Source organism: Chiloscyllium plagiosum, unplaced genomic scaffold (assembly GCF_037043375.1).
Source record: "Chiloscyllium plagiosum isolate Xiang-an unplaced genomic scaffold, Cpla_swu_hap1 HiC_scaffold_20, whole genome shotgun sequence".
Classification (NCBI taxonomy): domain Eukaryota; kingdom Metazoa; phylum Chordata; class Chondrichthyes; order Orectolobiformes; family Hemiscylliidae; genus Chiloscyllium; species Chiloscyllium plagiosum.
This window is the reverse complement of record NW_028270158.1, coordinates 19297464-19324881: the sequence shown is the minus strand read 5'-3', so window position 1 is coordinate 19324881 and position 27418 is coordinate 19297464. Positions and strand designations below refer to the sequence as shown.

Genomic DNA, 27418 nt, shown 5'->3' with positions numbered 1-27418 from the left:
CCACTGTGCCACCGTGCCGCCTACTGAGGAAATCAATGTTCAGAGTGAGATGACTAATTTTGAAATTGTGGTCTCAGGTAAGATTTGTATTGCTTTTTTTTACACAATATTTTTATTGACATTATCGATTTAGCTAACGGTTGCTTTTTAGCAAATTAAGATATGTTTTCAGTGTAGACTTATGAAATACAATTTTAAAAAATATTATGTTTGAGCAGATGTAATTGCACTTCGCAAGGTGATGAATGCTGGTATTATTCCAGCAATTGATGCTTCTTAATATATACACATGATAATCCAGAAAACATTGACAATAGCAATAAACAAAAATGATGCTAGCTGTAAAAAGCTGAGAGATCCAAAATGTTCTGCATATTGGTCACTAAAATGTGAAAACAAGGTTTTACACTGGTGAGGGTGCATTTGTTACTGGTGATGTAGGTAGAAAGCAGGTCGGTCTGATCATGCCCATGTTTGATGCTATCCCATGGTATTGCATACTACATTGAGGTTAGCTCCATTGGAGACAATCCCAATGTAACTGGATTATGAGTCAACATTTCTAAATTGGCAACTCTCTCATGGTTTGGCACTGCGAATGGAACAAGGAGTAAAGTGTGCGGACAGAAAAATATGCCAAACAGAACGTTTCCTTTCTCTACTCTGGCATTTTTACATTATCTTGTGGGAAAGATTCCCATGAGAGTTCAAAGTGCATTTAAGAATACAGCTGTTTTAGCAGTGATTGGAATGTTTTAAAAAATATATTGTTACATCTGCTTCGAGCAGAAAATTTCTCCTCCTTCATGTTACAGTATTTATGTTTTTGTTCCATTGTCTTTTTGTATACATTAAGGATGAAAATAACTGTGTATGCTCACTATAACTTTGTTCAGGAATTATGGATTACACACTAATTTATAATTACTAAATCAGTATGGTTTAGAACTTCAGAATAAAATAAAAGCTATTTTATACAATTGCCACAATTCAGTTCAATCAGTTCATAATAAATTTATGTACATATGCTGTTTTAATTCAAAGTTGTATACATTATACCATTACGTATTTTATATTGAAAGCTTTAAATTTTTTGAACATATAAAGACAGGAAAGAAATGATAACCATATAGTAGACAACCATTAGAAATAATTTTATGTTTCCAGAGGTGAATCTGTTATGCTGTATGTGTTGTACTATTACTATGTTTAAAATGATTGAATTTGTATCTACTTAGTAAAAACAAAATTCTACTAGCGACCATGCTTAATGTAACAAACAGTCTAGCATGTTTAACTACAGAAGACTTGTCTGCCATGATCCTCCGTTTCAAATCAAGGTCGTATTCTGAAGACCTTTGGGTTTTCTGATTGGGGAGTATTTTAGGATTGTGGAGGTATGGGAAACAGGGTTCAATTTCAAGAGAAGGCCAAAAGAATTCAGATATTTAGGATTTGGGCCTTTTCTCCATTAACGCTCTATAGTGAAGAACAGCTCACTAGTGAAGAACTAACAAAGATTGGGTAGCAAGTAGCATCATCATGCCTTCAGGTAAGTGAAGACCTGGACTGGAGAGGTAGACACTGACCCATGACAATGTCCTTACCAATGCCTATTTTTCATGCAAAGCTTAGTCATTTAACTGCAGTGCCTTTTAAATTGTTTTTGATAATTGCATATCTGTTTGTGTGTATGTCTACTTAAAGGAGACAACTTATGTTCAGCCTGGGAGAGAATGTTTTCGGTGAATGCATTACTTCGAGATCATATTGAATTGGGTGGAAAGGGTTTATTATGTTGATGGAAGGGATGGGGAGGGCAATGATGGAGTCTATCATTGGGGTTAAAGGGAATATCCCTTTCCAATTCTTCATATTCACCTTTCAAACACACTCAGTGTTTCTGACAAATCACATTTTTCCTGAGGACATCTGAGAACTGACAGCAAACCAGTCTTGCAGTTGAGCCTCAAACGTGTCTGGTCCCATCATGTGCATTGACAAAATGTTGACTGTCCTTTTCAGGAATGGGTACTGCATCACAGCTTTTGCTTATGTGAGCAGCATGTTTCCAGCTGACTGTGCCATGCATTTGCCAACTGCTATGTTGGAATCTTATTGGGCTTGTTAGATCCTGAAAAGCAGCTACTTTGCTACCAACTTTAAAGTGAGGTTGTCCCATTGGTATAGCATTAGTAGAATGGTATGCCATTTTTATACAGTTAACTTGCAAAATATCTATTCAAAATCCATTATTGATAATACTTAGTAATACTTCTCATTTTTGTATTTATGTTCTAAATGTAGCAGTGAATATGAACATAGAAAGGAGTATCCTTGCAATAATAGTATTGTGTTATTGAGCCTACTAAATATTCTGAAGTAGTAACTATAGATTATGCTAGAATGTCATTTAATGCTGCTCAGAGAAATTGGAAAAATAAACTAATCGAGTGAATAAATAAATCTTATTTACTCACCTATCTCAGTAGTATCTCTGCATTAAGCTTTTCATAAATCAGCTCTCAGGGTCGCACAAATCCAGGCCTTTGCACATTAGCCTCTCATAAATTAAGTTGCAGATTGCTGGGAACCAAGGCCCTATATTTCTCCAATAACAATCTGACAGAGCCATTTCTGAATCACTATATTTTGAATGACTCCTTCAATACCAGAAAACTACTTCTGATTCTGAGTCATGATGGTTCGCTTTCTTATTGATAATATCTATGAATATAATTGGCAACTTTTGTGCAACCCTCTGAATAGGTTCTGTGGAAGGGTCACTCAAGCTACAACATTAATTCCGTTTCTCTCTACAGATGCTGCCAGACCGGCTGAGCTTTTCTAGCAACTTCTATTTTTGTCATGGATGACAGTCTAACCTTGTAAACACATTGTACTCTTCTAAGATCTACCCTATTGTCAGGAATTTTGTGCTCTGTTTCCTGTTGTTGATCTATTCTGGCTTGTCAGCATTAACAGTCTAAGCTTTAGATTTTCTCCACCTAAGAAGAGTGGCTTGTATTTACTGTCTATGGTCTGGAACCCCAGATATTTTTTTTATGCTATTGCATTGGGATCCTTAGCACAAATAAAGTTCTGTCACATTACCTCAACCTTACTTTAGTAGTGTTTCTATTTTGGATGGTAATTTTGAAACACTGTGCACAGGTCTGTAGAGGTCTTGATATTGCATGATGTAGGCGTTTATCTATCTGAATGTCATGATGACTGATATCATCCTTTTGCAGTCATCATTCTGACAGTCACAAGCTGTGCATCAACCCATTGGCTTGACTAGACCTTCACCGCTGCTCCCTCACCACCAGACGCCTGGTGGAAGAATGCCTCATCTTCCGCCTCAGAACACTTCAACCCCAGGGCATCAATGTGGACTTCAACAGTTTCCTCATTTCCCCTTCCCCCACCTCACCCTAGTTCCAAACTTCCAGCTCAGCACTGTCCCCAGGACTTGTCCGGACTTGTCCTACCTGCCTATCTCCTTTTCCACCTATCCACTCCACCCTCTCCTCCTTGACCTATCACCTTCATCCCCTCCCCCACTCACCTATTGTACTCTCTGCTACTTTCTCCCCACCCCCACCCTCCTCTAGCTTATCTCTCCACGCTTCAGGCTCTCTGCGTTTATTCCTGATGAAGGTCTTTTGCCCGAAACGTTGATTTCGCTGCACCTTGGATGCTGCCTGAACTGCTGTGTTCTTCCAGCACCACTAATCCAGAATCTGGTTTCCAGCATCTGCAGTCATTGTTTTTACCTCCTAGACTGATCAGTTGCATCCTGTAGGTGATTTATCGATACCATCTGCAGATATCTCTCACGTAGTCAGCTGTACCTGCTTATTGTGCTTTCTTTCAACTCTTGTGTGCAAAATAATTCTTCTTGCAGTGAGAGCATTGCTTTCACCATGCTGGATACGTCTCCTCCTTTGTCTAATATCCTCCATACCATTTGCTTGTTGTCCTTTGATTTGGATTGTTCTGTCCTTTTGACCTGAAATATTATCAGAATAATGCACCTATTCTGTTCTGCCATGAATATGCTGTCTTTGCTGATTTCTAACTTCATCACTTCTGTACATGTTAATTGACGAGGAGTGAGCTTCTTCTCTCCCAATAGACACACTCTCATTGCAGAATCTCTTCAGCTAAATTTAGTGCTGTTTTTAATTAGATCATCTTTTAATTATGCAAATTCACAGAATTCTGAGAGCTGAGTTAATTGCATCAATGAAATCTTTTACCTTGGGCATGAACATTTCGAATATAAGAAGTAGGAGTAGATCATCTGGTCTTTTGAGCCCGTTCCGCCATTCAGTAAGATATGTGGCTGAACACATAGCATTTGTAAATTACACTTAATTGCTGTTCAAAGTGTGTCTTTAAGGTTTTCAGAAACTCTGCACTTTTTTATGTGCATCAGAGAGATGCAGGATGGAATACTCTTTTTGAAACAGTCTCTTCCTAATAATAAGCATAGAGATCTGTAACTTATTAAATCAAGCTTTTGCAATTTCATAATTTTGCTGTTACACATGGAGGACTGTCAGTCTTGCTTCAGGTCATCTTTCATTTTGCTGAGTGGGATGGAAAAACAAGTCATTTTCTCTTGCCCATTGTTTCAGCTGTAGCCTGTTTCTTTGCTCTCTTTGCACTTATTTCAGATGCTTATAGCATTTTTATTGACTATTTTTTACAGCACTTTACTGAATCTCAGCTTTACTCCTGACACCATGTTTTGTGTTTTCCAGGCAGCAGCCTGGTCAGGATGGAGGCTTTGTCTTAGTGCCTCTTTTGTGGATCCTGCAATATGCTGCCTTCATGTTAGCGATCACATCACTATAGAAGACAAGGAAGGACATTTGTACATGATTGCATTTCTATCTAAACAGCCTGGGAGCTGCCTGTTCTCTGCAACTCATCAAATTAAGCCCAAAGCTCTATGTTGGGCTACATTGGGCCTCCCAATTAAGGTACAGAAATTGAATTCTGTGGTTTCTTCAACAACCACCTCATTTTACCTTCTGTAGCATTCCTGAAGTGGCATGTCAAAGTTTCTAGGTCAGTAATTCAGAGCATCTTTCCAGAAAATATTTAAGAAGCATATGTTATCAATTACAGTATAGTAAAATGCAAATGATTTGTTTAAAGAATTCATCACCTGGAACAATATTGAAATCGAAGTTTACTTAGCTCAATGCTCCTTGTTCCTTTCCTTGAGGACAAAAATGAGACAGTCTCTGCTTGGTTCCTTTTTAAATAATTAAAGCTTAACCTGTTCTAACATATTGACCATTGAGTACATTTGCAACAATAAGAGCAGTTTAGGTTATGGACTGAAATATCCTGACTGAGGCAGTTAGTGTTTTGATTTGGGAGGATGCGGATGAGAGTAGAATTGGAGAAGGAAATGTTATATTTAATCATGCACTACATAAAAATATTTATTTTTACTCATGATTTTTAATGATCATGTTTTTTTTTCATAATGATTATTCAATGCACTTTAATGTGATTTATGACCTGATGTCAAGCTAAAGATTTACAAGTGGAGCAGTCACCCAAACATTTATAGATGGATGAGAAAAATAACAGTGGTGCAGTTGAAATCTTGACAAGGATAGAAATGAAGAGGTTTTATTGAATTTTATAACAGAAATGCAAAATAATTATTTCTTCTGTTTGTACATTTGGCAACTGGCCAAATTGATAGGTTGATAGGTTGCTGGGTGGATTATACCTTGGAGATTGTCCCCAGTAATCAGGATCATGGGACATATGACATGTAAGGTTGGAATTCAGGGGCTAGATGTGAATGCAGGGCAGGTTGCAGATCTGGGCTTGCTGGTGTTGGCATGTTCATCGCCAGCCTGTGGTTGGTATTGGGATGCTGCCAGTTGTAGCAAGGGCTCAAGGAAGGTTACAATAAGCTGAAAGGAAGCCAAAAGCATTACCTTTAGCTCAGAGCTACCACTTCGCTTTCACTGGGGAGTTTCCTGAATCTTGTGAAAACCATATGGGAAGTATCAAGTTTATGGTACTGTGGTAAGCCTGTTTTAAATATAGACATATCACATCTGTCCAGAATGAGGTACTTGCATTCCACATAATCCACAGCATAAAAAATGGGAACGACGACATACTTTTGTGGGTTAAGGAAACGTTCACTGCTATTTAAGGTTTAAATCTACTACTCCACTTCATTATGAGGAGGGTTAATATTGAGGCCATGGTCTTTGCTTTAGGATGCTGACTAACTTCTAAAATGAGCCTGGCTTCTAGAGTTCAAAATTATGGAGATCTCTCAAGTAACATCTTCATCTCAAATAGTTTTGTTGAACAAACTTTGTACTTTACTCCGATGACTAAGGATACAGTAAAATGCATGTAGGTTGTAAGTTTGTGTTTATTCGTGCTGTAAACCTCTACTGAACTTAGAGTTCAGTAGAATAGCTTGTTGTTGTTTATGTACCAGGCAAATGAATATGTTGTTTTGTTATAAGCTCTGCCTCCAATCACAACCAGTGCTGCATTAGAAATCTCAATTTCCCTGTTAAGGTTATCTTAAATAACTTAAGGCTGCTAAATACTGTACCATGCCTGCAGGTACATTGCCTAGCCTGATGTCACTTGCATTCTTTCGCACACAGAATCTGATGTCCCTACTAAGATCAGACTGACTACCAACTGGCACAAATTCTTACATATTCCTTGACGAAAATGGATCTATTTACCCACTGAATCTTATAAAAGAAGCATTTATTTAGAAGGAAGTCCAGTTTTGAAGTTTCCTGTTCATTTACCAGTGGATTGTGGGAGTTCAGCTGGCTGATCAACTTTTCTGGAGAAACTACTGGATAGTTGGCATTCCTGGCGGGTGCATTCTGTTGATGTTGGACATCAGTCACTGCTAGCTTACTCCTATGCTATGTACAAGGTTCTGATGAGACAGAGTGATTGTTCACTTTTTTTTCAGGCTTGATCACTATTTTCCACCCTTAGGTGCACATCGTTTGGTTTGTAAGTCTAGATTGTTCAGGCAGTGGAGAGGAAAATATTTTCATGGAACTGCTAAAGTAATGCTTTGTGAACAAACTTCTATCTCTGTATTTATTACATTATAGGTTGTGGGTCTTGTTATTGTGCTTGTTTCAACAGTTTGTTCTGTTTTGAATCTTTTTTTAAACAATGTTTTTATAGTTGTTTCCCTGAAAATGTAAACCAAGTGGCATTTCTTTTTCTTGATGTTAATCCGAGCGGATTGTAACTCATTATTGTTGCAGTCACTATTCCGCACAGACCAACACAAGCTGTATTACCTGCAGTTTTGCTGCACAGGTTGAAACTTAAATACAGAACTGATGGGTTCTGTTTGTTCTTTCGTAATTCTAGAGTGAATCTGCTGTGTCTTTCCCGTTAACAAAAAGGTGCCAGCATTGCTTCAAGTACCGTAGAGCTAATACAAATAATGATAGCTAAATAATAGCCTGAAATATGTGTTTTAAAGTATACCTCCACCTAATCAAAATTAGGTTTCTGATATCTGCTGAGATAAGCCCAGAGGCATGATAAAAGCTGATGGGAATTGAGTGTGGCTGGAGTAGGTCTAGCCACATATTGTGATTGTTTTGTTGTTGTTGATACCTGTAAATACCAGTCATTAGTAAGGTAAATCCCAACCTGCTGTTCTCCAAATAAAAAGAAATTTGGAGAGAGAGCTTAATGCCTGACCTTGTCATACAAACGTACTTATTTAGTCTCTCAAATGAATGAAACGTCCCAAGATGTTTCACGAGCATTCTTAAATAAAATATGACACAAGCCAGCTAAGATAATGTTAGGACAAATGTCTTAAAGCTTAGTCAAAAAGTTAGCTTTAAAAGGCATCTTAAAGGAGGAAAGAGACATATATTCAGAAAAAGGTTTAGAGAGGATGCTTACGGCCAAGGTCCTTGTTATTGTTTTTGTAAAGCATTTAATACCTAAATGGATTAACTGACATTACACAATAAACTTTGCATCAGAACATGATGTATATTCTTGGGCAGAACTAACCAGTGTGTTTTCAAGTTATTAGTGTTTGCTTTCAAAGCTGAGTGAAAATGTTTCATTAGTAGAATGTGAATTCATTCTTGAACTCAGTGTTTCACAAGTGATCACTGTGTACCTCAGATAAAATGTAATTAACTATTAAGTAATATGTAGTAAACCTGTTCACCAGTTATCAAGATTGAGCCAAATGTTTGCTGAAAACTTTTGTGGGCATCCTTCCCATATCATATCAGCTTAGCAAGGAGCATTGGTGGCAGTGAAAAAACTCATGATAAATTATAGTGAATTAAACATGTACCTTCATTGTAATCAGCATGGCCACTGGTGCTCAGCATTTAAAACTGGGGATGTTAAAGAGGCCAGAATTAGATAATTGTAATATCCTGAATGGTTGTGGGACTGGAAAGAAATAGCAGAGGTAAGGAGGAAAAATACGGAGATTTGAAAACAAGGATGATAACTTTAAAGATAAGGCATATTAGGAACCAAAGTAGATCAGCAAGCACAAGGCTGATGGGTGAATGGTGCAAGTAAGAACTTGAGCTCCACGGCTTTGGATGCATGTCTAGTTTATGAAGGGTAGAACATAGATGTCCACCAGGAATGGTTAAGTCCAGTCGTAACAAAGACAAAAATAAGGATTCAGCCAAAAAGCTGAGGCAGAATAAAATCAGGCTAACAAAATTTGGAAATACTCCTTTTATGTTGGATGCCATCATGGGGCATATCCAAAACTTGCTATTAGCAGAGATTGCAGCATTTGAATCTCTTCTGGCTAGATTTGGTTTCTCAACTCACATCATCAGATGATCATAATGCCAGGAAGTTAAAAGTTCCACTGCCAACATTATTTGATGTGGAGCTGCCAATATTGAACTGGGTTGGACAAAGTTAAAAATCACACAACACCAGGTTATCAGCCAGTAGGTTTATTTGGAAGTACTAGCTTTCAGACCGCTGCTCCTTCATCAGGACAGAATTTATAGCAAAAGATCAGTGTTATGCAATTAAGATGATGTATTGAACAAACCTAGATTGCTGTTAAGTATTTCATCTTTTAGAATGGGTTGCAGGTTTTAGTTCATTAATATGTAAATCCCGGAACTTCTTTCCAGTCACGTTCTTGAGATAACTTAAGGTTTCATAAAAAAAAAGTGATATCTCAGCTCAGAAAATGCATTAAAGGTGTGAGGTTAGAGTCTGTCTGTATTCCAATCTTGAGTCAGACTGGTTCTATTTCCAAAGTAGGAATTTATAAAATATTACATGGATCCACTGCCTGCAGATTGTGTGCTTTTTGAGCAAAATAGAATGTATCAGCAAATATAATTCTGCAAATGCAAATTCACCCCACAGACTTGTGTGTCTGCGTGCATGAGAGAGAGTGTGAGTGTGTGTACATGTGAGAGTGTGTGTGCATGCTTGGTAGAGTGTGTGCATCAGTGTGACACAGTATAAGATTGTCTGAGTTGAAGTGTCACCTTTTTTTATAAAACCTTCAGTTATCTTGAGAATGTAACTTAAAAGAAATTGTGGGATTTACATATTAATGAATCAAAACCTGCAATCCATTCTAAAAGCTGAAAAACTTAACAGCAATCTAGGTTTGTTCAATATATCATTTTAATTGCATGACTCTGTGATCTTTTGCTATAAATTCTGTGTCTTATGATCCTGTGCCACTAGTTATCCGATGAAGGAACAGCGCTCTGAAAGCTAGTACAGTATTTCCAAATAAACCTGTTTGACTATAACCTGGTGTTGTGTGATTTTTAACATTACTTGATGCTAAGCGCAATGTTTTGTGGGAGTTTGTTAACAACCATGCCATTTAACAGATTCTCTGAAATACATATAATGGAAATGTAATTGGACAAATCAAAAGTAGGCAGAATGTAGAGGGGCATACTCAAATGTGATTGCAATTAATATATTTTAATTAAATGAAAAATGACCATAAAATTAATTGTTTTCTTATTTAAATTGTTTGTTATTCCAATAACTAATGTTATTATAATTTACAATAATTTTAAATTTAAAAATAAACATACATAAATGCTTTGAATTCCATGAATTCACAATTAATATAATGAAACTAGAATTTCTGGGAAGGCTGTGAATGAATTTGCTGATAACATACATGGAGGACACCACTTAAGGCACTTCAGTAAAATAACTATTATTGCAATCCCTGGCTATGCTGATTATTGCTATTATCCAGGCACTTTTATGAGTTTCCCACATGAGAGTTTTGACTCTTTCTTAGTCTTCTAGACCCATATCAGATAGAAATAGGCTATTGCCCATGAACTTGTCAATCTGTGCCAGCCTTTCTAGGCATCTATTCAAGAATAGTATTGGTTCCTGAGCAGGTTCTGAGCCTGTTAATATTAATCAAAAATAAATCTACAAACATTATTGACATCGAGACCAAATTACAGAATTACGTGGGAACTGCAAGGAAGCTTCAGCATCAAAACATAATTTCCAGCTCTATGAGCTTGTTGGAAATATACGGTTCTGTTGCATTATTCAATAGCAGTAAACTGATCACTGTTGAAGATCAAAAATGTTGTCTGTTTCCTATTTCGGCTCTAACTGAATTCTGAGCTGGTGCGTTGTTAAATGGTTATATTTTTTTGGGGAACTGAAAGTGCCACTCTTGGTTGGACTTGAACACAAATTGGGTTGGTGAAAACTGATTTTTTTGTGCTTATTGAAAGGACCCTAGATGAATTTTATTGGATAGGTTCCCCTAAATCTGAATTGGATTTCCATCTTCAATTTATAACTGTGTAATAATAATGTTTATATTTTATATTCCATCTCAACTTCATGGATATCTTATACATAACATTCAATTAAAACTACTGTCACCCTTGAAAAGGTTACTGTCCTAAGCTAAGCATGTTATTGTGGCAATTGCTGCAGTTATCATTAAGATTGGAATATATACCATGTATAAACAAGTTAGGTGTTTTTAAATCAACCTTTTCAGGGATGTTATTACATGCCTCTGGAGCAGGTGGAACTTCAAAGGCATGTAATAGCGTCCTTGGACAGTTTCAGACTGAGAAAGGGAGCAGAAAGTTGTAAATTGCTTCATTTCTTAAGTTGATTTATTTTTTGGGTGAATCCAAAATCAATCTTTGTGTAGACAGTCTACCAACACTCAGGGCTCACACATAAAAAATTGGAGGTGCCAGTGTTGGACTGGGGTGGACAAAGTTAAAAATCACACAACACCAGGTTATAGTCCAACAGGTTTATTTGAAAGCACTAGCTTTCGGAGCGCCGTTCCTTCTTCAGGTGGTTGTGAAGAATAAGATCATGCTCACAGAATTTATAGTCAAAGGAGTCCAGTGTGATGGAGATGTGACACAGTAAGCAATCTTAGATTAGAGTTTACATCTTTCATAATGGGATATGTTGGTTTCTGTTTTTTGATATGCAAATCCCAGAGTTTCTTTTAAATTACATTCTCAAGGTAGCTCAGGTTTTTAAACAATAGGTGTGAAGTCTGTCTGTGTCCCAATGCAATGTCAGACTGACAACTCCTCTGTAGAGTTTTGCAGAGTTTTACATGGACTCATGCAGTTTTTGAGCAAAATAAAAGTTATTCTGCAAAAACAAATTCACCCCATACGCTTATATGTGTGCGCATGTAGTAGCGACAGATTGAGTGTGTGTATGTGATAGAGTGCGATTGTGTATGTGTGAGAGGGTGGATGTGTCGGTGTGAGTGCGGGAGGTGTATGTGTGTGCAACTGAGAGAGAGAGGGTCTGCATGGGTGTTTGAGTGTGTAGGGGTGTCTGTGTGTGTGTGTATGTCGGGCAGTGGTGTCACCTGTAGTGTGACATGAACACAAGGTCCCGATTGAGGGAATTCCAATAGGTATCAAACTTTGCTATCAGCTTCTGCTCAGCCACTCTGCGTTGTTGCTTGTCCCGTAGTCTGCCTTGGAGGATGGTTACCCGAAGGTCCGAGGCCGAATGTCCCGGACCACTGAAGTGTTCCCCGACTAGGAGGGAACACTCCTGCCTGGTGATTGTTGTGCTGTGTCCATTCAACCGTTGTCGTTGTGTCTATTTGGCCAATGTACCAAGCCTCAGGGCATCTTTGCCTGCAGCGAATGAGATTCATCACGTTGGCAGAATCACATGAGTACTTGCTGCATACATGATGGGAGGTGTCCCCACGTGTAATGGTGTTACCCGTTTTAATACTCTGAAACACCTTGCAGTGGCTGTTGTGGCAGGTGTTGTCCTGAAAGCTGGGCCGTTTATTGTGAATCATGATCTGTTTGAGGTTTGGTGGTTGTTTAAAAGCAAGAAGTGGAGACACTGGGAAGGTCTTGGCGAGGTGCTCTTCCTCATCGATAATGTGTTGAAGGTTGCGAAGAGCATGGCGTAGTCGTTCAGCTCCCGCGAAGTACTGGACAATGAAGGGTACCCTGTCTGTTGCAACTTGTGTCTGTCTTCTGAGGTGGTCATTACGATTTCTCGCTGTGGCATGTCAGAACTGGCAGTCAATGAGTTGAGCATCATACCCTGTTCTTATGAGGGCATCCTTGAGCACTTTCAAGTGTCTGTCACATTCCTCCTCATCTGAACAGATCCTGTGTGTGCATAGGGCTTGCCTGTAGGGGATGGCTGTTTTAATATGTTTCGGGTGGAAGCTAGAGAAATGCAGCATCGTGAGGTTATCCGTGGGTCTGCGGTACAGTGAGGTGCTGAGGTGTCCGTCCTTGATGGAGATGCATGTGTTCAAGAATGAGACAGATAGTAAAGAGTAGTCCATGGTGAGTCTGATGGTGGGATGAAACTCATTGATATCACTGTGTAGTTGTTTCAATGACTCCTCACCATAGGTCCAGAGGAAGAAAATGTCATCAATATGTCTGGTGTATAGTGTTGGTGGAGGTCCTGTGCAAAAAAGAAGTCTTGTTCAAATGTGTGCATGAAGATATTGGCATATTGGGGTACAAATTTGGTCCCCATGGCTTTTCCAAATGTCTGGATGCAGAACTGATTGTCAAAGGTGAAAATCTTGTGGTGGAGGGTGAAGTGAGTGAGTTGTAGCACGGTGCTTGGAGAATGGCAGTTGTTGGTATTCAGTACTGAGGCTGTTGCCCTGATGCCATCATTGTGGGGGATGCTAGTGGTGTAGAGTGCTAACACATCCATTGTGACAAGAAATATTCACGGTTCGACTAGTCCGTGGGTGCTGAGTTTCTGTAAGAAATCTGGTGTGTTATGTTAGAAGCTGGGGGTCCCCTGTACAATGGGTTTCAAGATGCCTTTGACATAGCCAGAGAGTTTCTCACACAGGGTCCCATTGCCTGATACGATGGGACGTCCTGGTGTGTTGGCTTTGTGTACCTTCGGAAGGCAGTAGAAGTCACCTACATGGGAGGTTATTAAGGAACTTTCAAGGACTGGATGCGAAGTCCTGGTCAATGGTTTTAGTTCACGGGTGTGCTCTTTGGTTGGATCAGCTGGTAGTTGCCTGTAGTATTCCTGGTTGTTCAGTTGTCGGTACATTTCCTTGCAGTAATCTATTCTGTTCTGAATGATAATGGTTCCTTCTTTATCTGCTGGTTTGATGGCAAAGTTGCAATTGGTTTTGAGAGCATGGATGGCGTTACGTTGTGATCGGATGATGTTCTGCTGCACTTTGTGGGCGCAACTGATGAATCTGGCATTCACATATTTCCTGACAGTTTGAGCATACATGTTAAACCCAGGGCAGCGGCTTTCTAGTCGGGTCCAAGTTGACCCCTACTTTGCTGCTCTTCCATGGATCCCTGTGATGACTGTTCCAGTTTATCAGTAGAGTCATTGGGATCACTGCTGGCATCTTGAAAAAGATTCCCGGAGTCTCATTCGTTCTAATGAATTCTTCCATGTCTGCTGTTAGGCTCATGGGGTCCATTTTAGTGGTGGGGCAGAAATTCAGCCCCCTGCTAAGAATTTTGATCTCTTACAGTTAAAGGGTGTGATCCGATAAGTTGACGATCGATTTCCCGTGTGATTTAATATACACACACACACACACTGTCACATGCACTCACATCCACACGCACGCAGTCACATTCACACTCAATCTGTCACTCCTACATGCACACGCATATAAGCTTATGGGGTGAATTTGTTTTTGCAGAATTACATTTTATTTTGCACAAAAACTGCACGAATCCATGTAAAACTCTGTAAAAGTATACAGAGGGTTTGTCAGCCTGACATTGCATTGGGACATGACAGACTTCCCACCTATTGTTTAAAAACCTGAGCTATCTTGAGAATGCAACTTTAAGAAGCTCTGGGGTTTACATATCAAAGAACAGAAACCAGCATATCCTATTATGAAAGATAAAAGTTTTAATCTAAGATTGTTTACTATGTCACAATTCCATCACACTGGACTCCTTTGGCTATAAATACTGTGAGCATGATCTTATTCTTCACAACCACCTGATGAATGAAAGCTAGTGCTTCCAAATAAACCTGTTGGACTATAACCTGGTGTTGTGTGATTTTTAGCCTTAAAAAATTGCACCTGGTCAAAGCAACTGAGGAGATTTAGCATGCAGTTTCAACAATGCAGCAGAGTGAGAGGTGAGGGAAGTCAACCACCCCAAAGACAGGTGGGTTTGGTTGAGTTTGGTTTGGTTTGGTTTGGTTTGGTTGACCACTTCTGTGTTTAATGGAGGACGATGAACCTGTTTTCGTGAGTTAGATCTATCTTTTCAAGCAGGGGGGAAAGTCTGGTTACAGATGTGCAGGGGTCGAGGGATGGTACGAATGGGGCTTCAACCAGCAACAATTAACTAATTAAACTGGTATGGTGACCAGTTATCATTGACAGAGGCCTTCTGCCTGCCAATAACTATGGCTCCCAGGTGGTTGAACAGCTTGAGATGTGAATGTTTAAGAGAAAAGTCATCAGACCTCCAAAGGGGAAGAAGGAGCTGTGCCTTCTCTCTACTGTAAAAGCCACCTCAAATCTGAAGAAAGAACACTTAATTTTTCGTTATCTGTTGCTGTAAACTGTGGCTCTGAACCAAGTCACAGAGTTCATAAGTGTGAGTCAGCCATCCTTTGTTTATGCAGGCAAGTGAAAATACCTGGACAAAGTTGGAAGTGGTGCACTGTCTTGATAAGTCAAAGCGATCATCACGGCGGACTCAAGGGAAAGGGACCATTGAATTGCCTTTCTAGTCTTTCTCTCAGTCTGCAATACCTACTTCTTAAAATCTGGAGAAAAGGCAGGATTGTGCACTTGAAAGTTATTAGATCAATGGTGATCTTGTTAAATTGTAGGGTAAACTCAATAGGCTAAATGCTGTATTTCCGTCATGTTTTATGGCCTTATGGTTAGAATTTTACCTAGAAGGGTTATGTGTCGATGGTTCATAATTGTTTATAAGTTGTTAGAATTGTTATTTATTACAAGTACTGTTGTTAAGTACAGAAACCTCCATGCTGATGGTCAAAGACAGGTAAACCAGAGAATTCTGTGTACCTTTTAAAATCGTGCATTTGTTTTAGTAACTACAGGAATAATGGGGCTTGATTTTCAGTGCGCTGTCCAGATTAGGTGTAACAGTACGTTATTTATTGAAGTGGTCTGTTTTCTTCATGAGAAGACGGAATATTACTTTCCACTTCTGACTTCTTGATGTGCAAGTATTTTTTTTTTGCAAACTGAGGCCAGTCCATAGATAATGGACTGTAACTCCCTTCTCCTAAATCTCAAAGAGATAGTTGCTGACTTTATCCTTATCCCTGACAGTAGTCTGAGATTAAGCTAGTCTGTCCCCTATTTTCGTATCCCATTTCAACTAGAGATGAGTTTCCTATTTTGCATTCAGGCCATGGTGAAGACTGCCTGTTGCCATTCCAACACATTGTCCAACTTCCTCTCGTCTCAGCTCACTTGTTGCTGAAACCCCAATTCATGCTTGAGTTGCCTCTTGATTCAGTTATTTCAGCATGTTGCTGGTTGGCTCCCCACATTGTATTCTCCAATTTGTCATCTTAAGACAAGGGCCGCCAAGTCCAGATTCTTTATCACAGCTATGCTTGCTGATCTATATTTTCCCAGTTAAGAAATGTCTTGCTTTTACAATTTTTATCTTTGCTCTTAAATTACTCTGCGTCCTAGCTGCTCTCAATTTCTCTCAACTCCTCCAAACTCTCAGTCCTCTGCAAGATATCTGCATCTTTCTCACTGACCTGTTGAGCATCCCCAGTTTTAATTGCTTTACCTTTGCAGGTCACACCTTAAATTGCTTTGGAGATGAAGTTTGAAATTATTTCCCTAGCTCTCTAGGTCATCGTTCTCATTTAAGTTGTGCCTCAAATCCTACTTGTATCATATTTTGTTTTACATAGTGCTTGTGAAATGACTAGGCATTTTATTCATTAAAGCTGCTGTTTAGTTATAAGGCTTTGTAGTGAATTTTCTATGAATTTTATTCTGTGCTGAAAATCGTAATTTTTATTTAATCATATCACGAAGACTAAAATTAAAGTAACCACTGTTGGGTAAAATCAACCTTTTTTTAGATTAGATTACAGTGTGGAAACAGGCCCTTCGGCCCAACAAGTCCACACCGACCCGCCGAAGCGAAACCCACCCATACCCCTACATTTACCCCTTACCTAACACTACGGGCAATTTAGCATGGCCACTTCACCTGACCCTGCACATCTTTGGACTGTGGGAGGAAACCGGAGCACCCGGAGGTAACCCACGTAGACACTGGGAGAATGTGCAAACTCCACACAGTCAGTCGCCTGAGGCGGGAATTGAACCCGGGTTTTAGGCGCTGTGAGGCAGCAGTGCTAACCACTGTGCCACCGTGCCGCCCACAATTCTTTGTTACAATCGCTGTTCTGTTGACTGTTGAAGAATCTAGAAATAATAGGTGCATATATAATATTATGATTATGAGAATAAGGTGTGCCTTATCGTTGAAATTAAGAGGCATTTTTAATTGTATTATGAGTAGATTGGAAAGATAGGCTTGCAGCATGCATGTTGGAAACTTGTGCTTTGAGTATGAAACTCCAGATCATAACCACAGCTAGAATGAATGAGAGTTAATAGAGGCTCAGTCTGTTTTACAGTTTGTGTCATTCAATGACAAATAAAAGTGGCTAGCCCCTGTAGTCACTTGACATGCAGAATTAGAAAATGTAATAAACATGTGGACTAGAAATTCCATATCTTGTCAACATATACTATGTACACACCAGCTTAAAGGATATTTTCAACAAGGCTGTTTTAAGAAGAATAATATCAGTTTAGTAGCTGAGAAAAATTTCTATCTCCAGTTGCTGTCAGTTTCTAATTTGTTGCAGAGTTCTCTGGCTTCAGTTGTTAACTGGCTTACTGTCATTTTCAGTTTTGTACCTGTATCTGAATATTCATGTGTATGTAGGTTCTTGGAATGTTGCTCACAAGTTTTGCTTATTTGAAATTTATGACACATGTTTCAGTTCATTTTTACACAAAGACTTGCATTGATTTTGTTAGGTTTGTAAAATTCACTGTAAAACAAAACATTAAGTGAAAATAAAACTTCTCCTTGCCAAAGTTTTTCTTAACAGGGTACCAATTTGTCTTTTCTGCACTTTTTAAATTCGCTAAATAGCTTTAATCTCAAGACACCATAATCTAAATATTTCAAAGACAGGGTCACAGAAGATAAAATTTAGCTGCCATGCTAATCCTTTATTACATGTTAACAATGGTGTGTTGTTAACTGTGAGATACTAAACTAAACTTTAATCAAAGGCTCCAGATATGGAGAAGATTAAGAAAAGTGACCAAATATTTTAGGATCATGGATTCTAAGTTTAAGGCGATGCACTGAGAAATAACATTTGTTTAAATGTAGAAAAAAAATCAAGTTATAAACAAAAAATTTAAAAAGCTGAGAAATGTCGGTCATTTAGACAATGGGTGCAGGAGTGGGCCATTCAGCCCTTCGAGCCTGCACCACCATTCATTATGCTCATGGCTGATCATCCTCAATCAGTATCCTGTTCCTGCCTTATCTCCATAACCCTTGATTCCACTAACCTTGAGAGCTCTATCCAACTCTTTCTTAAACAAATCCAGAGACTGGGCCTCCACTGCCTCCTGAGGCAGAGCATTCCACACACCCACCATTCTCTGGGTGAAGAAGTTTCTCCTCAACTCTGTCCTAAATGGCCTACCTCTTATTTTTAAGCTGTGTCCTCTGGTTCAGGACTCACCCATCAGCAGAAAAATGTTTCCTGCTTCCAGGGTGTCCAATCCTTTAATAATCTTAGACATTTCAATCAGATCCCCTCTCAGTCTTCTAAACTCAAGGGTATACAAGCCCAGTCACTCCAATCTTTCAACATAAGATAGTCCTGCCATTCCAGGAATTGACCTCGTGAACCTACGCTGCACTCCCTCAATAGCCAGAATGTCCTTCCTCAAATTTGGAGACCAGAACTGCACACAATATTCCAGGTGCAGTCTCACCAGGGCCCTGTATAGCTGCAGAAGAACCTCTTTGCTTCTATACTCAATCCCTCTTGTTATGAAGGCCAGCATGCTATTAGCTTTCTTCAGTACCTGCTGTACCTCCATGCTTGCCTTCATTGACTGGTGTACAAGAACACCCAAATCTCTTTGTACTGCCCCTTTACCTAACTTGACTCCATTTAGGTAGTAATCTGCCTTCCTGTTCTTGCCACCCAAGTGGATAACCATACATTTATCCACATTAAACTGCATCTGCCATGCATCTGTCCACTCACCTAACCTGGTAAAAATAATGACTGCAGATGCTGGAAACCAGATTCTGGATTAGTGGTGCTGGAAGAGCACAGCAGTTCAGGCAGCATCCAAGGAGCTTCAAAATCGACGTTTCGGGCAAAAGCCCTTCATCACTCACCTAACCTGTCCAGGTCATCCTGTAATCTCCTAACATCCTCCTCACATTTCACCCTGCCACCCAGCTTTTCATAAAGTGCAGTGAGAAAAAACAGTCAGCTCATATAGCTCATATTTGCTTTGAGATCCAAATGTTTTCTGATCACAATGTATCATGAATGATTCTTCAGTGCTTTCAGAAGTGTTTGTAGACATTTAGCAATTACCTCTTACATTAAGTAATTCAGAGAGGCAAGTTCTAAACTAACTAACATGAGCTGACATTGTACTCATCAGAGTTGTAATTCAATAAGCACTCACGAAATTGTTCGCCTATAACTTAACCCTGGCACATATAACATTTTCAAGATTGTAAATGCATGCTTGTAATGTTCTTCTGTTTTTCTCAGTGAGCGAAGTTCTTTTCACAGTTAGTATATTCACATTGATTATGAATCATTAATTTCAGGAGACATGACATGTCTTTGTTTTACCTGTTCATATACTTTTAACGTAAGTATCCTTTTCACGCAGCAGGTAGAATGCATGCCTTTGCGTAAGGAATAAATTTATTCTCACATAAGTGATTTCAAAAATATCTAGATGTAACTTCAGGGCAATAAGAATGTACTTACTGGACGTGCTATCTTTTAGGTAATACTATAAACCAAGGTTCTGCTATTTATTTGTGTAGAGTTCAATGGTTCGATGGCATGTTTCCAAAGAAGAGTAGGATATGCACCTAATGTTATGACCGTTCATCTCTTACAGCTTAAAAACAGATTAACTGGCCTCTTAGGTCACTAAGCATCCTCTGCAATGCTGTGGTGCAGAAAAGTTATAATGCTTGGCTGCACAGCAATGAAAATGAAGGACTTTGGGATGAATTGATTTTTGAAAAATTGGCTACTTTTAAGTGATTATTGAAGGACTTTTCAGTACTCAAACTCCCAGCATTAGACTTTGTCAGCTACTTTTGTTGCATGTTTCTAATGATTAGTCGACATAAGATTTGGCTAGGAGAACTCATTTTTTTTTTGTTTGTTAACAGAGCTATAACTCTCAACAATCAGCTGGTGGTGCTTTCAGCAACTGCAGCAGATGCAGGAAAATACTATGTTCAAGCAGTCAACGAAAAGAATGGGGAAAACAAGACCAGTCCATTTATCTACCTGAGCATTGCAAGTAAGTGTGAAAACTAAATGAATTGTACTCGTGTTCAGGAAGAACAGGGGTTTCCAAAAGGGCAGTATTGCCTTCAACAAGGGACTTACAACATTATGGATTTATTTTTCACACAATGAAGTAAGATCTTTTTTCATTTCCATTCTTATTCAAGACAGCATCAAGAGTGAAATCAACTATAATTTTAATTGTGTTACAATAAGGTTTGGAAGTACGAAAATATTATGTAGAGCTTGCTGAAGAATATGATGAAACAAATTATTTTGCAATCTATTGGCATAACATGGAAAGAGAAGATCAGTGAACAAAATTGTTCCTGTGTATGAATATGCTTACATTTTTGAATCCTGGATTGTTTGAAGCTTTCCTGTAATGTTTGAGTCCACAATGCTGTGGGTGGTACTACTTGTACTTCTTGAGATGGAGAATGTGCTGGAGTCGAACATATTTTTCACATCAACCTGGTCAGGGATGTCATTACACACCTCTGGAGCAGGTGGGACTTGAACCCAGGCCTGAAAAATGTGTTGCTGGAAAAACGCAGCAGCTCAGGCAGCATCCAAGGAGCAGGAGAATCAACGTTTCGGTCATAACCCCTTCTTCCGGAATCTGGTATGAATTGGGGGCACTGTCATTGCAGCACAAGAGTCTCTTGTAATGAAATCAATTTTTTTTAATTTAACCTGTTCAGAAATGTTATTACAGACCTCTGGACCTGGTGGCACTTGAATCCGGGTCTCTTGGTTCAGGGATAGGGACACTACCTCTGGGCCACAAGAGAGCCGGTGCTGGAATCGATCAGTCTGCCCTTCAATTGTTAACAGGAGATTGCTCAGATAATAAGCCCATTTGTGTAAGTGGATGGGTTTTGAATAGAAACCATTCTCTATTGCTTACGGGAGTGGCATGTTCTCATCCATCCTGCTCCCTCCCTTCCCTGCTTCCAGAACAACATTGTGGACGTTTCTCCTAGTTGGGCATAGCAAGCCACAGAATCTCTCAACTCTCGATTCTGGGGTGAAAGTCCGTCCTTACGTGTGAATCCACAACTTGTCCCATCAGCCTTCTAGGAAAAGAAAATTCTTGACATTAAACTTCTGATTTACTTTCTATGCCTGTTCCCTTCTACTTCATAAACAGTCACGTTTAACATTGGCTAACTGTTCATTTGGTTATTTTGATTCCTTTTCGTTCTCTATATGGTAACATCTGACTTCTCCTTGAAACGTTATTTTGGGATGGCTGAGGCAGATTACAAAAATGTGAGCAGTGCTGAGCAGGAAACTATCTCCCAATGGGTTGGGAATTTGAATTCCAGCATGTGGTCACTCTGAATGTTTAACTACATTCTTTCGCGGAATCTAGCTAATTTGTTCAAATTAATTGTCCTTGCTAAAACTGCTCAAGCCATATTAAGTCTAACCCATTAGGAGTGGCATAGCTTTGCGATTTAAATTGTAATTCACTTTGTTAAATTGAGATTGAAAGGTAAGCAGTGTTTTTTTAATGTAGTTTGGAATTTATTTCACTGTTTATACATACATACATCGTAGTTCTGACCGATTCTTGAGCTACCATGTGGAGTGTTGTATAAAAATCACAATCTCAATGCATTAAGTTTCTGATATTGCAAAATCTAAAGGAGCTGAAATAAGTTACAGGTGGTTCTTGTTGCTTGTTTGCTTCTTGTATTACCCTAACGATCATGTTGACTTGCACTGTATCAGTTCATAAACTGAAGGCTATGTCTCTCATTCTAGATTTATTTCCCTGATGTCTTGGGGAAAATGGAACAAGTACATAAAAGAGTAGTTTAAAAGAAAATAAACAAAGTGATTAAGAATAATTTTTAAAAAATATTCTGAACTTTCTCAGAAGGGAGAGGAAATGTTTGGATCTTAATTATCGTTGATAGGTTGCTTAAATGTCAATTTATTATTTAGTAAGTGAAAATTTCTGGAGTCAGCAGTCACTTCCTTAAAGTTTAAAGTCTGCCACTTAGTTTGTACAGGGCACAGTCATCAGTAATGTGCAGCATTGTTTGTGTCTCGTAAGTGCATAAGGGGTTTGTACTGTGGCTCAGCACTAAAGATCGTTACAAAAGGCTCTGGCTTGTCCTAAGCCTGTTTCCTTTGGACCACTCTCTCACCATGCTATTCAAAGCATGTTATTTGACATATGGGATTTGTTGCAAAGAAGACGTTAGTCATGTCCTGTATTTCCGATTCCTTTATCCAAAGCATGCATGCTGGTAGATTTTTCTCAAGAAATGTGTTACAAATGGAGTGGTGAGATAGAAGGTGGGCAGTGGATGGAGTGAATATGTCTCTATGGGGATGTATGTATGAATGACTTCAGTCAGCTTGTCAGTTTTCATCAATCAAATGACGGAGTGAAATTTATAAGGAGAGGAAGCCAAGGGAGGGATGTTGAGCAGAGGGTTCCAGTTACAACGCACATTGTGACATTCAGTTGGGAGTCAATAAGATGTATGTGAGATGACCTATGCCTGACAGATACACTGTATTCTATTGAGGCTTTTGGTAGGGCAAGGGCTGATGTCCAGAATCAGTCCCATTTAGATCTGCAAGTTTGATTGAAGTTTGTTTCCTTCAGATGTCCTCAGAAGAACGGAATCTCATCTAAAATCATTCCCAAATAGATTAGCTTCTAACCATCTGTATAGGTATGCAGATCTTTCAGCATTGATGTTGGGGAGGTGGAGTACAATGGAAATGATTTCAGAGATCTAGCTTAAAGTGGTGCTGGAAAAGCACCGGAGGTCAGGCAGCATCCGAGGAGCAGGAAAATCGACGTTTCGGGCAAAAGCCCTTCATCAGGAATAGAGATTTCAGAGGTATTTAGTGTGAAGTGTGTTATGCGGTATAGTCCGTAAGCTTTGTAATGCCTCTGTTAAGGACTTTGTTCAGTGTATAAAGGATAGGAGTTTGGATGGTGCAAAAAATGTCCTGAGCATAGATGAAGCTGAGATCTGGTTGTTGGCAGGTTGCACTAAGCCTGTGGTAGTCCATTGGACAGTTTTCTCTGTGCACATCAGCAAATTAAAACGTGGGTATATGTGGCTCAATGCTTTTGCATCATCCAATCTCGTACTGGTCACCAGAGGTAAAGCATTTGAAACAGTCAAATACAGTCAGCTCAGTGATAAAATATGGGAATAACTCTGATTAGAAAGCAATCAAAAGGGATTCAGTAAGATTGTGTTCTCTCACTGGACTCTGCATATATAGTGATCACATTCTCAGAATAGATGGATTTTATAAAGTTGGGAGGAAGATTCATCAGCATCCACTATGTCAGTGACATTGTACTTACAGCAATAACTGAAGGCTTCCAAAAATTAATTAACAATTGTGAATGAAAATGGTAGTTTTAGATTGCCACTCAGATTCAAGTATGCACATACCATGGTAAGATACAAAGGAAAAAAGACATTACGGTGTGCAGCATTGCAATAAATCAAGTTAGAATAGTCAATCAAGTCATTTTTAAAATTCAATTATAGGATTAGGGTGACTCTGGCTAGGCCAACATTTATTGTTCATCCTTAATTAATTCCACTATCTAAGAAACACGGTAAAATCCAATATCAAATGTAGTGTTTAAAATCAGAAATGATTTGACAAGTCAAAAGTGTTCTTACTAAATTAAGCAACATTATAAGAAAACATCAACCTGAATCTTGAAATGAGATTCTGTTATGTCTGGTTGGTAATGAATTATGGATGTGTTGCTTGGAGCATTGGGAAAGAGGAAGAAACGAAAATCAATAACTTTGCAATGTGATGCTTAAAGATCCTAAGGGTAATCTGAGTGGAGAAAAGGACTGACTAACAAGTACTGAGTGAAACTGGGAGAACAAAAGTATGTTCAAATAATACCAAAAAAAGACAAATAGAATTCTTTGGGAATGTTACTCAGTGGAGGGATTGGAGCACCTAATCAGTGCTCGAAGGGTAAGAGGGTGACAGTGAAGGAAGTAGCTAGACAAAAGATTGACTTAACCAGAATTTCAACAATTAAGTCATTCACATTTATTATGTTCAGAAAGCTCAGAAAACTTCAGTCTCATACACTTAGATGTTGATGGCATGGGATATTTGACACCGAAATAGACTTGTGCAGTCCATGCCAATGTTAATGCTCCATACAAGTAAACCATATGATCATTCCCATCTAAATGTTTACCAATTTGGTTTGTTTGGACCTCCTGATATTTTAAATTCAGTAGTCCTGATATTATTGTTAGCACTGAAAGTATGAATTTTCTATAAGAAACAAGCTTTGATTATGGTCTGTATGGCTGATTTCAGTGGGAGAGAGTTATGCTAATACCTAAGTGATTGGAAAACGATACTGCAGCTTTGAATACTACTGATTATAGAAGCATACTGTAAAAGGATTGCTGCAAGGGAAAGAAAGGAAGTGTTTTACTGTTGTAGCATTTGGTAACATGAGCAGATGTTAAGATGAAATGGTTTTGGCCAGAAACAGAGTGTGATATGAATATTTGATATTATTTTCAAATACGCAGAAGCATGAAGGAATGGGGATCAAAAGGGTGCCCTCTGGAGATCTGCCACTAATTATCATGATCAGAAGTTGGTAAACTGATAACCACTTTGCTGTGGAAGTTCTTCATATTTCCAATAAAATCAGTAAATCTTTCAAGATCAAAGTGTTTTAATGTGGCTAATGAGGGCACATCTTTTGCATTGTGGCCATTACTGTCTTGAGTTTATAAGACTGATAGGCATATATTTGCATACTATCTTTCATAACCTCAGGGTATCCCAAAGTAAACTAGTTTAACTTAGGTGAAGAAATGGCATCAGTCCTCGACCAGAAATGTTGAACGAAACCCTGAAAAGGTTACTTAGACCTGAGTAGTTTAAGCACGTTTATACTAATAGATCCAGAAAGAAGCTGTTTGCAGTATCAGTTTAAAAATTGATGTAATGAATGACTTAAACATACCAAGGTGTTAGGTAAGTGACTCTGTTGAAAGTATTGTATGAGTAGGGTTTTGGATACTGTACCGGGGTGTGAATTGGATAGATATAAAAGATATTTGTTTCTTTTCAATCCACGCGGTGGTGTTTTGGGATTAATGGGAGTAGTTTTATTGTGTGGTTAAAGATCTTTGAGTTTAGATTCAAAGTAAATGATTTGGTTTATTCTATTTTATCTTCGTCTCTTTCATAGCAGACATCTGTTTTATCATCAAAGAAAAATCTGCAGCATTCTGTGCTTTTGTTTCAATGATCTACTACTTCATTAAAACCAAACAAATCAAACTATGCTTTATCAAGCCAGTTAACACAAACACAATTCTTTAAATGCAAATTCACCCCATAGACTTATGTGTGTGTGTGTGTGTGTGTGTGTGTCTGGATCTGACTTGTCTGGTAATAATATCAGTTAGAATCATAAGATTTGCCTCTCATGTTTCATTCTCAGGACAAAGTTAAAAATTACACAACACCAGGCTATAGTCCAACAGGTTTATTTGGAAGCACTAGCTTTCGGAGCGCTGCTGCTTTGTCAGGTAGGTGTGTAACAGAATAATAAGACACAGAATTTATTGCAAAAGATTACAGTGTCATGCAACTGAAATGATAAATTGAACAAATGTAAATTGCTGTTAAGTCTTTCATCTTTTCGAATGGGTTATAGGTTTCAGTTCATTAATATGTAAATCCCAGAACTTCTTTTAAGTCACATTCTCGAGATAGCTTAAGGTTTTCTTAAAAAAAAGGTGACATCTCAGCTCAGACAATGCATTAAAGGTGTGAGGTTAGAGTCTGCCTGTGTCCCAATCTTGAGTCAGACTGGTTCTATTTCCAAAGTAGGAATTTATCAAATATTACATGGAGCCTGCAGATTGTGTGCTTTTTGAACAAAATAGAATGTATTTGCAAACACAATTCTTTAAATGCAAATTCACCCCATAGACTTGTGTGTGTGTGTGTGTGTGTGTGTGTGTGTGTGTGTGTGTGTGTGTGTCAGAGTGTATATACTGTAGTGGGGTCACCTGTTGTGTGCCGTGAGCCCAAGGTCCTGTCTAACTGCCTGCATTGCATTGGAGTTCTCAGGAACCAAGCAATATTGTTGGGAATTATTCTAAAATGATTGGAATATCAGTAAACCTCTAACAATCTTAGAAACTCCTGAATTCAAACTCCTTTCTTTGATACTGGACTAAATATTAAAAGTTGTAATTCGTTAAGGATGTTGCTTAGGTTGGGGGCAGTTGGGAGTGTGCAGAGGCATCATTGACTGGTGGATTCCCCATGGCAACCCATTTAGCAATTTCAATCCTCTTGCCAACCAATCAGTGCAAACAGTGGAGTGCCACATATTGATGAGATTACTCAAGATTTTTTGTTTGATTTTCAGTGAATACTTATTTATTGTACTGGGTTTAATTGGAACTATCCTGTGTAAAAATTTTCAATTTCTTACATTGCTGAAATGGCAAGATTACATTCCATTTGAGGTGAAAAGAAGATGAAAAATAGTCCATGTATCAATGTGGAAATCTATTTATTAAATCATATAATCAGTGAGGATGCTTGATTTGCTTCCCTGCAGTCTCTAAATGTTGTATAAAATTTCTGTGACAAACATGTTATGGAAAATGTATTGTAAGATATCAATATTTGTAATTAAATGTTTATTGTACAAATAAGCAACTCATACACAAAGATCAATTCCTCATAATGATATTTCCTTATTGATTGCCTCTTTCATTAAAAATAAATTGGAAAAAGGCAGTGTAGTAAAGAAAATAAGACACACTTATGGTGGATTTAAAGAGCACTGAATGCTTGACATAATCTTGTTTGTTTTTCGATCCTGCAATCTATGGGATAGATTCTTAACATACTACTTGCTATATAGAATTATTGGTGCATTCAACTGAACTTGGTTTTTCCTCGGGCTGCTTAACGTTATACTCAGTCACTGGCTCTCAATGAACCTTTACAATTCAACTCTGTTACCTGTGTTGAGATCACAATTGCAGTCCAAATGGGATGAAATAAAGCAACATTGAGTAGGTTTGAGTGAACAAGTGCTACTTAGTAGAACTGGTGATCGCATTTACCATAACTTCACAATTATGTGGAATTGGCAGTTGGCTGGATTGGGCTTGCTCTGATTTTAATGGACAAAACAAAACTGGGCAGATATTTCTGTTGTAGCTATGCTGAAACAGCT

At 38.5% G+C, this 27418-nt stretch overlaps 1 protein-coding gene and 1 pseudogene across 3 annotated transcripts in view; one reads left to right on the top strand and one right to left on the bottom strand.

The window, feature by feature from the left end:
* The window catches only part of sdk1a (sidekick cell adhesion molecule 1a), a 932616-nt gene that overhangs the window by 461603 nt on the left and 443595 nt on the right, over positions 1–27418 (top strand). For all 3 annotated transcript variants that reach the window (XM_043711904.2, XM_043711902.2, XM_043711903.2), the window contains exon 5: positions 20043–20176. In XM_043711904.2, coding sequence (XP_043567839.2) covers positions 20043–20176 — 134 coding nt within the window. The remainder of the gene's footprint in view (positions 1–20042; positions 20177–27418) is intronic.
* LOC148146580 (uncharacterized) lies at positions 11917–17573 on the bottom strand (annotated as a pseudogene).